Raw genomic sequence first — 15106 nt, 5'->3', positions numbered from 1 at the left:
ACGCCGGTATTTAGCCCTTTGACGACGGAAACCGGGCTCCCGTGTAGTTCGTTTAGCGATAACTATGATTTGCGGCGTAATTGTAGTTTGGTTTGGTTTGTGGGGTTTAACGTCCCAAAGCGACTCAGGCTATGAGAGACGCCGTAGTGGAGGACTCCGGAAATTTCGACCACCTGGGGTTCTTTAACGTGCACTGACATCGCACAGTACACGGGCGCCTTGCTTTTCGCCTCCACCGAAAAGCGGCCGCCGAGGCCGGGATTCGATCCCGCGTCCTTGGGAACAGTAGTCGAGCGCCGTAACCACTGCGCCACCCCGGCGGGGCGTAATTGTAGTGAACGTTCCTCATCTGGCGTGTTATTACAAAAACCCTCTGTCTTTCGAATGCAAGTGATTACACCTGCACGGGCCGAGATTCAACTTGGCTTATCCGGGTCAATAGCTGATCGCGTAACTACTGCGCCAGAGAAGCGGGTCTGAATATGTGACAGTCCCTGACGTAAAAACATTTATTGCGATATGAACGTATTGTAGCGTAGAATAAAAAATGAGGCTATCGAGAAGAATTACATGATGTTAGATGGACTACGCAGTGCAATAAAATTAGTGCGGGGATGAAGGCTGAACATCTATCGGTAATAAATCTCATTTTCAAGACCTGAAGCTGCGCGTACGATTTCTTCGCTGTTGTTTGTGTTCGTTTGACAAATAACGTTATAAAACATAAACAAAAATATGTGAACTACGGAAGATGCCAGAGAAACGTGTTCATTGTTAAATGTGATAATAGATCACTAAGGAGCGTTCTATCCATCGAAGCAGAACGAGAGAAATGGTTGAAGCATATTTTATTTAAAGGGACATTAAGTGTGTCAGCAAGACTTCTCTTGCTCTTTCAAGCAAAGAGATTTCATTTTTGAATGACGTTTTGTTCAGCAGACGAACCCAGGGGTGATTCACGCAAAAGCTTTGCTTTCGTCACATTTGTTTTTATCTGGGCCTTGGAGTAAAGACTGAGGCAGAGTTGGGAGTGAGCGCAATTGTCCTGTAGCTTCCTTTTATCTTGTCTTGTGTCTCCCTGTTCGCTCTGTTTTTATTAGCAATGAGTCATTAGCAGCCGCCCTGGCTACTCTTGCTGCAGCAGCCGTTGCACACTACCACTACCGAGGCAAAGCCAAAGATGGCGCCAAGTAGCACCGGTGCGGACTTTCCCGGTTTGACTCATAGGAGGTGACATCGAAAATTAGGGTGGCGACGCAATGACTCCGAGACTATAGGGTATAATCACTTACAATACGTCACAGTGGCGGACATTTTGTGCATGAAGCACGGCGAAGCGTCGAAGATATATATCATACGCTTATCGCTGTCTGTTTCGAGTTACACTTCTTAATCTGTGCTCTGCACTACAAATGGCGGCCGTGAAGTCATTTAATACCTGTTAAAGTCACATAAAATTTAAGTTGCCATACAGAGGTAATGATGAGTGCCAATTATGTCACTCTGCTGAGCAGTAAGCAGAATCAGATTTTGATATTTTACTGTAGCAAGCAAGCCAGTGACATCGACAACCTTAGGATTATAATGTGGTCATATGTGGTCAAAAAGCTTCAAACATAGACTACATTTTATCACAGAGGAATTGTGTGTGGCAATTACTGCAGACATGAGTTGTATCCGTCAATGAATTTATATAGGAAGCCTATGCAGAAAACCGCCAATGAAAATTCTTTCAGTGCCCGCTCTTTTTGGGAGCATGAAGGGCATGTTCTACTTTGTTTATACTGCGCGGTTGTCATTGCAGGGCACAGCAGTCAACAACGGACAGTAAAGCTGGCAGAGACCTGGAATTGTTTGTTGAGCAAATTGCAGTCCTAAAACGAAACGAAAATTTGTAGCAAATGCAACTGACGGTGGGAGGGTTACGAATGATCGCCAGGCTCACATGCGTTAATTTTAAGTGTTCCGACGAACTCTCATGTTAACGAACCTATAAATGACAGTATAGTAAAATTAGTTTCACGTGGATAAAATTATAAGAGAAAATTAGTCCAGTTTTGCATAAAGAACGAATTCGTGGTGGTGGACACGAAGCATAACCAAAGAACGAAGACAACCATGAACATTACTTTTGCACAAGATATAATTTGGCACAAAACTTAATAACTCTTGGTCCTGACAACGTTTTTATCGTAGGCCAAAACATTTTCTATGGAAGTGAGAGAAGCACTAAATTTATTCAGCAACGCCGAAATTAACAAGTGCCCCAACTGCCAATTGGCGGCAGACCCCGCAAAGCTAACTTCACCTTTAGTCAGCAACAACATTAATCTCATGGATAAAATAATAAGATATAATTCATTTTCATTTCAGCAAACGGCTACTCTTACGTTTTCTCTTTGTGAACTGCACTATCTTGCGAATATCTTTCTTGGTGCGGTCACGTTAATTTCATACCAAAACTCTGGTTTACCTCTGTCCTTCTTTAGAGACGTTCTCAGAATATTCAGTGAATACTCTTTGGCTGGCACCGCTAACGGGGTAAAGACCATAACACAACAACCAGTACCATTATCTGCGTGTGGTTATCTCGAAACGAGAGCATAATATTATTACACTGCAACAAATCTGTGTTAATTTACAGGTATTTTAAAAGAAAGTTTTTGTTCCCATTTACAAAATATTTATGCGCCTTATGCCGAAGCAGGTTCACGAAAAAAAATTGGAGGCACTTTGACGATCTAAAGTGCACAGACGCTAAAGCCTCTAACCACCATAATACAACATTTTGGGCGAGTTGGTTACATAAATTCATTATTACAGCGCAAAGACGGACGGGACAAGAGGAGCGCTGTTGTGTCCTCCTCTTGTCCCGTCCTTCTTTGCGCTGTAATAATGAATGTCTCTAACCACCACTGTCACTGCCCTCTGTTTGGCCACTGCTTGGTTTCGTTTGGTGACTTTTGATGCTAACTCTCTTGGCACATTCTAACCTCGCTGCGCTGGTATGCATTAACGAGATCTGCTCAAAAAGCAGATTTAGTGACAAGTATCTTAGAAATATTTCTGCAAACAGCTTGCCTCAAAGATTGAAAATATATTTCTATCCTGTATTTTTTTCTCATTGTGAATCAGCCTATAATATTTATTTTACTCATTGTATAATATTCGATGTGCAGTTTTGCGTGCAATTATATATTATTTGTAATTTGCATCTGTATATATATGACAGTGTAATGAATTTTGCTCTCTGCAATCATTGAAGAAAATGTTATACCAAACACTGTGTCACTGTTGCCTGGGTGGCTGGAGCATTGTCAAGCTGCTGCTGTGCAGCTTTTCCTCCCGTCCCCCCATTTCACCATGTATCTCTTCCTTGGTGAAAATAAAATGTGCGTGAAAAAAAAAATTAAGACGACGTTTTGGATCGACATCGGCAACCATTCCTTTGTGGTCCGAGAAGTGGTCGGAGATGCACTCCACGGCGCATGCGGATTGCGTGCGTTTAAGATGTCTCAAAGCTTATAATATACTAATTATCATTGACATAACGACAAATTACCATTAACAAGTTAACTAGCGTACATTGATTAATTACCTATCATTCATACATCTACTACTACATCATTGATTGAATAACTATCACAACCAAAACCATTATATACCTTCTGAAGATGATTGACAGCTGCCGCGGACGCACGGACGCACGCACGGACACACCGGCGAGGGTGAAAAAAGGCTTTCGCCTTAAAGCAGTAATTCTCTGTTTTCCAGATGAACCATTTGGTGGAAGGTGAACAACTGGAAGGGCACATACCACCTGCTCAATTTCTTAATATAAACTGTTCCGTAATGAATTAGTAGATGAACGCTGAGTTGGAAACTAAACCGCTGTCTGAAGAACGGTTCGGCAACAATTTTGACACGAAAAAGGATGAATAGTTGCATCCTATTGAAGTCCGTTAGTGGTGCCGATGAGCATTAGTGGCCAATAAGAAAAAAGGGCAGTAGGTACTACAGTGGTATGCGTTATGCGTGCCGTCGTTACACTCGTTGTTTCAGTGGGTAGACAACGGCTCTGCATGCCAAACTTGATGTGTGCCATCGAATGTTGCCAACGCCGTCAGAGAGATTTCCACGTAATGAGGCTAACAAGTATTTCGCCTCATAATTGCTTTTTGGTGACAGAATGTGGAGCTATACGCCTAATTTGTTATTTTTTGCATGCAGAAAACATGCTGAATAAAAGAAGAATGAAAAAAGATATGCACATCATAGACGTTTTCTTTTAGCGTAAAAGTAAGAACAGTGTACGTAGTATACCATATATTGTTTGGCAATTAACAAAAATTTGCGTAAGTTTTAAACAGAAAGAACTGCGAAATGAAAGAAAAATTAAAACCAGAAAACGTAGCAAAAGAGAAAATATCTTCTAGGATAGCTGTCACAAAATTTGTGTACTTTAGAACACATTTTAAACGGTTTCTTCTGTCGCGTTTTCAGCAGTTCGCACATACAGCATAACTGAATGTCGACTACGGATTCATATAGGTGCGAGGACTTATGTATCCCACAAAGTATTCGGTAGGCGTGAGTTGGACGCACAAACGACCAGCTAAGTCCGGCGTTCAGATTTGTGCTGTAATATCTCCCTCCACTCCGTAAACCGCCGATACAATTTTTTTGCCCCCTTTCCTTTCTCTCTCTATCCGCCATGAAGAAAGTAGCTTCACTGAGGCGCTGCCAGTCAACACTTCAGCAAAACGAAATGCATCAGCGACCAGTGGAATAGCAGTGGAAAGCAGCTCTTTAGACGAGTCCCAGTGAAGCGCCATTAATCAGCAGACACCCTCAATGGATCACACAGCGCACACCTACGCTTGAATATTAAGTAGGAGAAAGCGTTCGGCGAAGTGGATCAATATATCACCAGGGCCGCGGCAAGAAGGTAGGGTCGAGCCAGCTTCCAAATTAGCCGCAACTGAACCCGAACTCCAGTTGTCAGGTTCCTCGTATGTAGGAAAATAAATCTACAGATTCAGCGCTTATGTTTATCGTACTCCGGTGAAATTTCATATCTCTTCAGAACGGGCAGTTTGTATGCCATCTAAAGAAATTCGTGACTCAGATAAGGATGGAAGGAAGATACGCACGTACCGGCACTCACATGCATGTGTCCTTCATCCGTACTTGCTAATTCGCGCTATTCTTCTTGAAATGAGATATTTCCTCGACATTTATGGCCCACAGCCTGCAGTCTAAATCTCAAGCAGAACGCAAACGCTGGCTTAAATGCGCCATTCATCTCTCCCGACCACCAGTGCATCTTTCAAAACGGAGACACTTAACTCGCATTTGATAGCTCTTCCTGTCCTCCTCGCCCCTCAACCCTCGTCCTTCATTTAAACCGTCATCGGTGCTTTAATGCTTGTCGCCTACGTCACTGCACAACGAGCCACATCAGCCGCTCTGTAAAAGCATTACTTGTTCGAATACCCAAACACCACACGTGTTAACAGCTTCCTGTAATTATATAATAGTGGTGCGGTTAAAAGCTGCTGTACCAAAGGGATAAAGCAAGGGAAATTAGCTTACCTAACGAAACATGCAAACACTGACTATCAATTTGCGGTCGTGGACTCTTTTCGGGCTGCAGATTGTACCATAAAATTTTACTATAAACCAAATAGACCAACAATCATCATTAGGGCGAAAGCCTTAAAATGATCACTCGTACTCTCGGCGTTCATTCATTCGGTCACACTATAACTGTTAATCAAATGACATCATGACTCGACACCGGAACTATTGTCATCAAAAAAATTAAAGCCCGGTCTCAACCGAAATTTGAATCTCCCTCCCTTCGATCCCCAGCCGAGCACTTTAATAATCTACGTCACGCCCAGTATTACGAAACGCCCATCATAATTTTCCTTGTATATTGCGATGATATTACAAATAAATATATAAATCCTATCTCCAACAGAAATCGAACCTCCACCCCTGAGATAACTAGCCGAGCGCTTTAACCAACTGCGCCATGGCGTGGGTTGTGAAACACACATCCTAATTCTCCTTGCCTACAGTGAGGATGATAGTAGCGATGACAATCGTGCTGCGTTTAGTGACAATGACAATGATCCTATTAGCAATGATAACGATGATGCATTATTTGATAATGATAATGAGAACAAACCATGTGCCCAAGCAACACTCAGGCTTTCGCGTTTCTGCAGAGTAGATTCTACAGTGCTCTTGGAATATTTGAAGTAGAATCTTTTAGCATATATATTGGGTCAATTTTAAACCATTTGCTTTTCTCCCCCAAAAGTGCTCGCTATTAGATAAAACGGTCCGAAAAGAAAGATTAGCACCCTCCACACTTCGAAGTGCACACTCAGCACTGGTCGTCATTCTTTTTCTCACTCCCGACGCGTCATGAAATGTACGCAAATATATACCATTGTCACAATATTTCATGGTATGTATCCGATAGGAAACTCATTTAGTTATATCTCGTCAACTGTGTCCTTTCCCCTGTAGCAAACCCTCTCCCATCTACCTGTCACCCACTTTTTTGCTGCCTCGCTTATTGTCCTCCACTTTCCACAGGATCTTAAGGCTGCAACATTGCCATTAGTGAAACAAAACGCAAAAAGATAACATCCAGAGGGATGCTCTGCAGAACCGCCTACATCTTTGCAATTTTATTGCACAGCGCTATAAATGCACACTGATATTCGAAAACAGCAGAAGCGCCTAGGCAAGCACCAGCGCTCTTCAATCAAGTCCTGGATCTTGTGTTGTAGCCAACGTCTAGCCCCAGAGGAATCATCTTTACTCCTGTTTGTGATGAAGCTCAGTTGTGTGATTAGACAAACATTGAAAAACGCATTTAAATACGTTTCTGAAGACGTTTGTTTCCTTTGCAGGATGTTTTTAAATATTTTGTTTTAACATGCAGAGGGAGTCTTAGGGGCGAAAGCGGCCGCAGACTGAAACATTTTATCTAGGAGGACCTAATTTTGTTTTGCTGGTAGTTTTTTCACCGTTGTTTTTAAGGTACAAAATACACTTCCTGGTCTTGACAGAGAGGATGTTGATTTAAGAAAAGCAAGAAGTAAATATCGTGTGCCCCACCCTACCCTGGAGTGGTCCTGAAACATTGCAGTTATTCAGCAATTTGCGAGACCTTTTTTTTTTTTTTTTCACGCAGCGCGAATACCTTAAAAATTCTCAAAGCTTACCCTTGACATATTTTAGCCGCTTGTTTATGTTGTCTCCTTATACGCGTTACTATCACTGAAGTGCTTCTGACAACAATCATAGCCAGCTTGTCTTCATATATTTGAGTTCTCGCTGCCATCGTTCGAATCTCTTCTACTCACTGACAACGCGTGCGTATGAAATATTTTCCACTTGTTTTAAAGAATGTTTTAGAAGCACTGCGCATATCTTGTGGCATGCATTTCTGCTCCCTGTTTCTCAATGTTGTGCGTAAGCTTTGAAACAAACACTAATATGCCTTACATGACACCTTACAATATCAAATACTTTCAACCGTGATTAAACTTTATCAAACCGATATTTTTGGCAGTACCAGCTAATGAGGCAAGAAAGTACGTTTTTTATTGACAATTATTCGAAAAATCCTGGCGAAAAACCAAATGTGCGAGGAGATCAAGCATAAACCACGACACTCTGCCTTGTTTGTCATCGTTTTTGTTTACATCTATTGATGGAAAAGAACACGAGAAAGTGGTTAGGGATAACAAAAATAAAACTGAGCGCTGAAGACAATATCAGCATCCTGTAAGGATAATGCGACTTCGATGTGGCTGAAGTGTACTGTCCAGTACACAAACTTCGTCTTCTTCTTCTTCTCCCTCGTTGTAATGGCACATGCCCACAGTGGGGGATTGGCCAGAATTTGCTGTAGGTGACATAATATTTTTGATAATGTCGATATGACTGTATGATATAGATAACCTAATAATTAGGAGCTAGTTTTGCTGAAATAATTTGAAATTTGAGACCATGTAATAGAAAGCAATGAAATGAATAAATATAATTGTAAATTACTTAAAATAATAATAAGAAGAAAAAATACAATTCAGACAGATCAGCGCTAACACAAATCTTCCAGTAGCAATATTATAATTATGAAGTAAGTCACACACCGGTTTTAGGGCATACCCTTTGACGGTTGCACCAAAGGAGAGAAGGACAGGAACTGTAAATGGCGAGTAAGAGGTATTTCTAGATAATATCTTCTCTGAGTAGCATACCTGTGGCAGGAGAAGATGTAATGTTAAATTCTTTCCACGTCATTACATGACGCACAAAGATTCGATGGCGTGAATCCAGAGCGACATAAATAAAGATTGAGGGAAGGAATTCTACAAAGCATGAGCGTCATGGAAACCTCACATTGCCTCGAGGTACAACATCGGACATTCCAATGGAAATTTAAATGGTTAAAATCTGTAGTCGCAAGGGGTGGCTCATGGCTCGAGGAGTTTAACGTTTGAAATTGTTCAAAACAGGATATATTTAGACAGATAATATTGGGTACAACATCGGCAACAATCCCATTGAAAACTGAAATTGCTGAATAATCCGCCATTTTATTAGAAGCGATGCCGCAGTGTCCCGGAACCCACAGAAAACGTACTTCCTGTAAATGTATCGGAAGGAAAAACATTAGGGTTTGTTTCAAAAAGCGCATTTTAGGACTTTCTAATGCTGCTAAGACTGACAGGCAGTCAGAGAGTATGATTAGGTGAGTAACACTACCTGGTACTTTTTGAAGGGCCAAACCAATTGCAAGCAATTCAGCAGTAAATATTGGTGTGTAATCAGGGATCCGTACAGAAAAACTCCAATCAAGTGCTTGGGAGTAAATCCCTATTGCTGCTTTTTCATTTCGTTGTGAGGCATCTGTAAAAATAGCTACGTGTCGTGGATACTGTAATAGATAATCTTCAAGGTGTCCCTTTATTACCGTGGTAGACAAGTGTTTTGCATTAGATGGCAACGACTGGTCAAAGCACAGTGAGGAAGTAGCTTGAACACTGCCAACAAGCGAAACTGCAATTTTGGATAGCAAGGACTAAGTAAATACAAATTGTGGTTGCTTATATTGCGGCCAATGATAACCTAGAAACTGAGATTGAAACTGAGAAACTGAGATAATATACACCTAACGTTCCGTCTCGCCAGATGATTTCAGAAACTTCTTATCGATTATTACCGTCTGACCCCAGGTAGCCCAAAATGGGCTATGACGTGGGGCCCCCCGTTCGACCCGTGGGGGCAGCCCATACGGGCCCCATGCGGGATATGCAATGCGTAAACCAGAGGGGGCCCCGTGGGCTGCCCAATTTTGTCGCGATTGGTCCCAATCTGTACCCGTGTGGGCAGCCCAAATAGGGCTGCCAGCATTCAGCCCAGATAGGTGAATATGGGCCATTCCATTTCGGGCTCGCCCCCGTGCTGCCCTCATGTGTTGAATCTGGTATTTTCGGGGCTGCCCAAGTTCCATAATCATCAAGTGTGAAACATTGAGCACTATTTATTTATCTTGTATTCGGCAGTCAGTAACATAAAAGAAATTTATTCTCAATTCACTACAATTATGTGGGCTGGCCCACATCACCCCCCAAATGTTGGTTTGAATTTTTATTTCGGTGGTGTATGTAGAATATTAATGGCGCAGGAAAAATTTTGAGGTAGTTCAGTAGATGCTCGTAAAGCGGAACAATTACTGCTGCATATTTGCTGCCAGTACTGCATAATTAACGTAGTGCTTAGAGTAAAATTAGATAGCCTTTATTCATGGCACGGATATGCATAGAATGGTTATGTGAAACATCCAGAAGATGCAATTTGCGGCCGGTATAAGGTGAATTACATAAATAAATGGTGCCTGAAATATAAGGTGAAGACGTTTCAGAGCGGTAAGCCCGCTTACGGCCTATTTGGGGCCCACTGCGGTCTTTCATGGTCAGCCTCAGTTGGGCTTATCTTATTTTTACCACATGGAGTACGAATATATGTTGCATTTGCCCGCAATTAACCCAAGAAATACCCATGTGGGCGGCGTAGAGGCATGCCCACTCTTCAGCCCGGCAGCAAACCACGCGGGACCTATTCAGTTTTTCAGCGAGCAGCCCTATTTGGGCTAGCCCGTCTAATATTCGCTTTAGGCCCACATTTGCATCGGATGTGCCCTAAAGTGTCCCGAAAGAGACCGATGCGAGCAGAAGCGGGAAGGAGCACTTTCCTGTCCCGCTACAGGCCATGCGGAAATTATCTAGGTTTTTCATGGGAGCCCCATTTGGAGCAGCCCAGGAAGTTTCTGCATGAAACCTACATTTCCGTTTGACCTTCCCTCGAGAACCCCTCAAGGGTCCCATGTAGGAAATAAGTTGGCATACCCGTATTTAGCCCCGCAGCGGCCCATGCGGGACATATTGCGCTTTTGAGCGGCCAGCCCCAATTAGGTTAGCCCAGGCTTTTTTCACACAAAACCCAAATTTTCCCTGCATTGGCCCTAAAATTCCCCAAGAGGGGCCCTTGAGGGCCAGATGTGGGAAAATGTACTCAGTTAGCCCTTTCCACGCCTATATGATGCCCAGATGGAAAAAGTAGGGGCAAGCCTAAATTGGGCTTGCCCACTTGATCTCTAAAAGGGGCCCTCATGGGTGTTATCGTGGTTGCCCAAGCCCAACTTGCCCATACGGGCCCCTGGTGGGCCACGTAATGTGTGCTACTTGGAACGGTATCTTCTTTTTTTTAAGCATTGCCATTCTTCTACCTTCGCGGTACATCAGCTGAGAATATTTCAACAACAAATATTAAGTTTTTAAATTGAATTTTATCGGTAAAATGTTCAATAATATACACCTAACGTTCGCTCTCGCCAGATGATTTCAGAAACTTTGGTAATGAGTATGAAGAGGGCACAGGAAAATTGAAATTAGCTTTTTCATAGCCCAGAAGCATATTGCAAATCGCAAAATATTTTCATTCCAATTTTGTGGTAGATGAATACTCAGTGAAAAGAAAAACGCTGGTAACAGGTGAACTGTCCAATACTATTATTATGCGCGTATTTTTGTTATTTCACGCAGACAAGCTGGTCTCCGTGTATTACCCGTTTGTGGCATCGGAATACCGTAACTGTGACATACTGCGGGTGCCACATCGCAACAACGGTGAGTAGCTCGGCAACAGGAGCGTTAGTAGTAGGGCCGCCTCACGGCGGTCAAAAAAGCTTGACTCTGTAGTACTACGGCGGCCTCTGGCTATGCTGGCGCGTAATCGTAGACTTTCTACGTAGACTTGCGCTTTCTTTGCCCCTTTGTGAGCGTAAAAAGAGTCGTCGAGCCTCACATATATTGTTGTCAGCCGGAAATAGCCATTCAATAAAGAAGAAGCACTGCGCGTTAACTTCGGGCGAAACGTTCAGAGCATGTAGCATTGATCTTGCCGTGTGCTCCTCCGTCTCAAAACATCATCGTTACCGATCTTGCTGATCGCGTCTTAACCTACCATAAACAAGCTGTTGCTGTCATCATCATCATCAGCCTGATTATACCCACTGCAGGGCGAAGGCCTCTCCCATATTTCTCCACTTAACCCGGTTTTGTGCTAGCTGCATCTACTTGACCCCTGCGGACTTCTTAATCTCATCCGCCCACCTAACTTTCTGCCGCCCCTTGCTACGCTTTCCTTCCCTTGGAATCCAGTTTGTTACCCTCAGCGACCATCGGTTATCCTCTCTTCGCACTACATGTCCTGCCCATGTCCATTTCTTCTTCTTAATTTCTATTAGAATGTCGGTAACTTGAGTTATTTCTCTGACCCACTCTGCACGCTTCCTATCTCCTAATGTTACCCCTACCATTTTTCGTCCCATAGCCCTCTGAGATGTCCTAAAACTTAAGTAGAACCCTATTGGTTAGCCTCCACGTTTCAGCCCCATAGGTTAGTACAGGTAAGATGCAACTGTTGTATACTTTCCTCTTGAGCGATACCGGTAAGCTGCTAGTCATAATCTGCGAGTGCTTGCCAAATGCGCTCCATCCCAATCTTTTTCTTCTTGTTATTTTCTTTTCGTGGTCCGGATCTGCGGTTACTACCTGTCCTAAGTAGACATATTCGCCTACTACTTCCAGTATTTCGCTACCTAATGTAAACTGCTGTTCCTTCCCGAGGCTGTTGAACATTACCTTAGTCTTCTGCATATTGACTTTCAAGCCTACCTTTCTACTTTTTCTGTCTAGGTCATCAATCATTATTTGCAGTTCATCACCCAAGTTGCTTAGCAAGGCAATGTCATCAGTAAATCGCAGATTACTGAGGTATTCTCCATCTACCCTGTTACAGTGTTTGACGTTAAACTCTACCGTTCGCATTCATAGCCATATGGAGCAAGGCTATTATGTGATTGGTATCTGCAACACGGCGCACTATAGTTCGAGAGACACTTCCTTCTTGCCAAGATACTTTGTTGGGCGAGTTGGTACTTATTCATTATTGATATAAACAGCGCGAACACGAAAACAAGGGACAAGAAACACGAAAGCCACAGTACATGCGCTGACTCACAACTAAGCCTAAGCCGTTTACTGCAAGGCCCAGAAAAACAAACATGAAGAAAACGAAACAGTCACGTGAAAAACCCCTGGGTTCATCTGCTGCATAAAAATTACTTTAAAAATCACTTAAAAAAGACACCTCTTTCCTTGAAAGAGCAAGAGACGTCTTGCTGACACACTTATTGTCCGTTGAAATAAAATACGCTTCCACTATCTCTCTCGTTATCTTCTCTTTGTGGCGATATAAAATCTTAACATTGTCAAACCTATAGGAGTGCATTTCTTCTTCTCCTTCTTCATTATTTCACATGACTGGCAATGGGATACTAGAAACGTTTTGTCCTTTCCAATTTCCAAGTTGTTACAGTGTTCCTGTAGTCTCTTATTTATACACCGTCAGGTTTGTCCTATATAACTGGCTCCACAAGAGAGTGGAAGCCTATACACAACACCTGTCTTGCATCCAACATAGGGGTTTCTATGTTTCACCCCACATTCTTGCTTCTTCTCTTCTCTTTCCCTTTGAACAGCCGGGCAGATCCTCTTCATCTTGAGCGGGGCGGTCAGTGCGACGTCCACATTATACCTCTTGCCTACATTTTTGAGGCCATGCGAAATCCTGTGCACATACGGTACCACGGGAACCTTCCTCTTCCTCTCACCCATGCTAGGCAGGGATTTCAGTCTGTGCGTTCTTTTAAGGTTCTTCAGTACCCGGCAACTGGCCTCAATAATAACTGACTCGCGATAACCGGCCTTTGCAATTCTCTTCACTTGTCTTTCAAAACTCTTGCCCATGCCGTGGTAACAAGATTTCGTCAACGCACTTAACAAGCAAGTGTTTATCATCCCACTCTTCACTAACTTGGAATGTCCTGAATTGGAGCCTAGCAACGGCTTCATCGATCTCGGGTTGTATTCCCAACAAACATGATCATCACCGAATTGAATCAAAATATCTAAAAACTGTAACTGATCGTCCACTGGTTTCTCAACAGTAAATTCCAGGCCGGATCCACACTCAGTAAAAACATCCATAATGTCCTTCTTCTTTGATTGAATCCCTCACGGTCTGTTAATACTAAAAAGTCGTCCACATACCTGAAGGTGGAATAATGCAAGCCCTCCAAGTTATCCTTCAGGTGTCTGTCCACGTACATTAAGAAGATGTCACTCAAGACCGGTGCAACACTCGATCCAATGCATACTCCAGCCTTCTGTGTATATAGCTTGTTCTTCCATCCTATGAAGGTGGATTCCAGGTAGAACCTCAAAAGTTCAAGGAAACTTTCAACACTAACACCTGAGGCGTCAATGAAGTCACATTCATTATTGTCTTCTGTAATGCACATTTGTACTCGCTTAAGGAGGCAGTCATGGGGAAGGCTATAATATAAATCCTTGACAGCCATGCTGAAGCCGACACAATTTCTTGGGTTGTGTTCTGTGAGGAACACGACAAGGGCTTCAGAGTTAGGTAGCCTTAGAGGGTCTGATAAAGTCAACGAGGAAAGGTGCTTCTGCAAATATTTGGACACCAGGTGCTGCCACGTGCTCTTCTCAGATACGATGGCTCTGAACGGAACATCTGGTTTATGGGTTTTTGCCGAAAAGAATACTTCCAAATGTAGTTGCTTGCATTTCTTCACCTGTTCACGTATTCGTTCAAGGCCCAGATCATCTAGAAGAGCCATAGCCCTCTCTTTTATCTTGGTCGCTTCCATAGGAAACCTTTTGAAATTCTTCTCAACAGCAGCCTCGGCTTTTTCTTGAAACTGATTCTCAGAAAAAATAGTAAAATACCCTTACGTGGCAGCACCTGGTGTCCAAATATTTGCAGAAGCACCTTTCCTCGTTGACTTTATCAGACCCTCTAAGGCTACCTAACTCTGAAGCCCTTGTCGTGTTCCTCAAAGAACACAACCCAAGAAATTGTGTCGGCTTCAGCATGGATGTCAAGGATTTATATTATAGCCTTCCCCATGACTGCCTCCTTAAGCGAGTACAAATGTGCATTACAGAAGACAATAATGAATGTGACTTCATTGACGCCTCAGGTGTTAGTGTTGAAAGTTTCCTTGAACTTTTGAGGTTCTACCTGGAATCCACCTTCATAGGATGGAAGAACAAGCTATATACACAGAAGGCTGGAGTATGCATTGGATCGAGTGTTGCACCGGTCTTGAGTGACATCTTCTTAATGTACGTGGACAGACACCTGAAGGATAACTTGGAGGGCTTGCATTATTCCACCTTCAGGTATGTGGACGACTTTTTAGTATTAACAGACCGTGAGGGATTCAATCAAAGAATGAAGGACATTATGGATGTTTTTACTGAGTGTGGATCCGGCCTGGAATTTACTGTTGAGAAACCAGTGGACGATCAGTTACAGTTTTTAGATATTTTGATTCAATTCGGTGATGATCATGTTTGTTGGGAATACAACCCGAGATCGATGAAGCTGTTGCTAGGCTCCAATTCAGGACATTCCAAGTTAG

General features: G+C 42.9%; 1 protein-coding gene across 1 annotated transcript in view; it reads left to right on the top strand.

The window, feature by feature from the left end:
* LOC146199954 (uncharacterized) overlaps window positions 1-15106 on the top strand; it is a 39222-nt gene that overhangs the window by 13620 nt on the left and 10496 nt on the right. Inside the window, exon 4 of the mRNA XM_084592242.1 lies at window positions 11141-11219. Within this exon, the coding sequence (XP_084448368.1) occupies window positions 11141-11219 (79 nt within the window). The remainder of the gene's footprint in view (window positions 1-11140; window positions 11220-15106) is intronic.

This window comes from Amblyomma maculatum, chromosome 2, assembly GCF_055883805.1.
Source record: "Amblyomma maculatum isolate TAMU_Amacu chromosome 2, ASM5588380v1, whole genome shotgun sequence".
Lineage (NCBI taxonomy): Eukaryota > Metazoa > Arthropoda > Arachnida > Ixodida > Ixodidae > Amblyomma > Amblyomma maculatum.
This window is presented reverse-complemented; position numbering and strand designations above follow the sequence as displayed.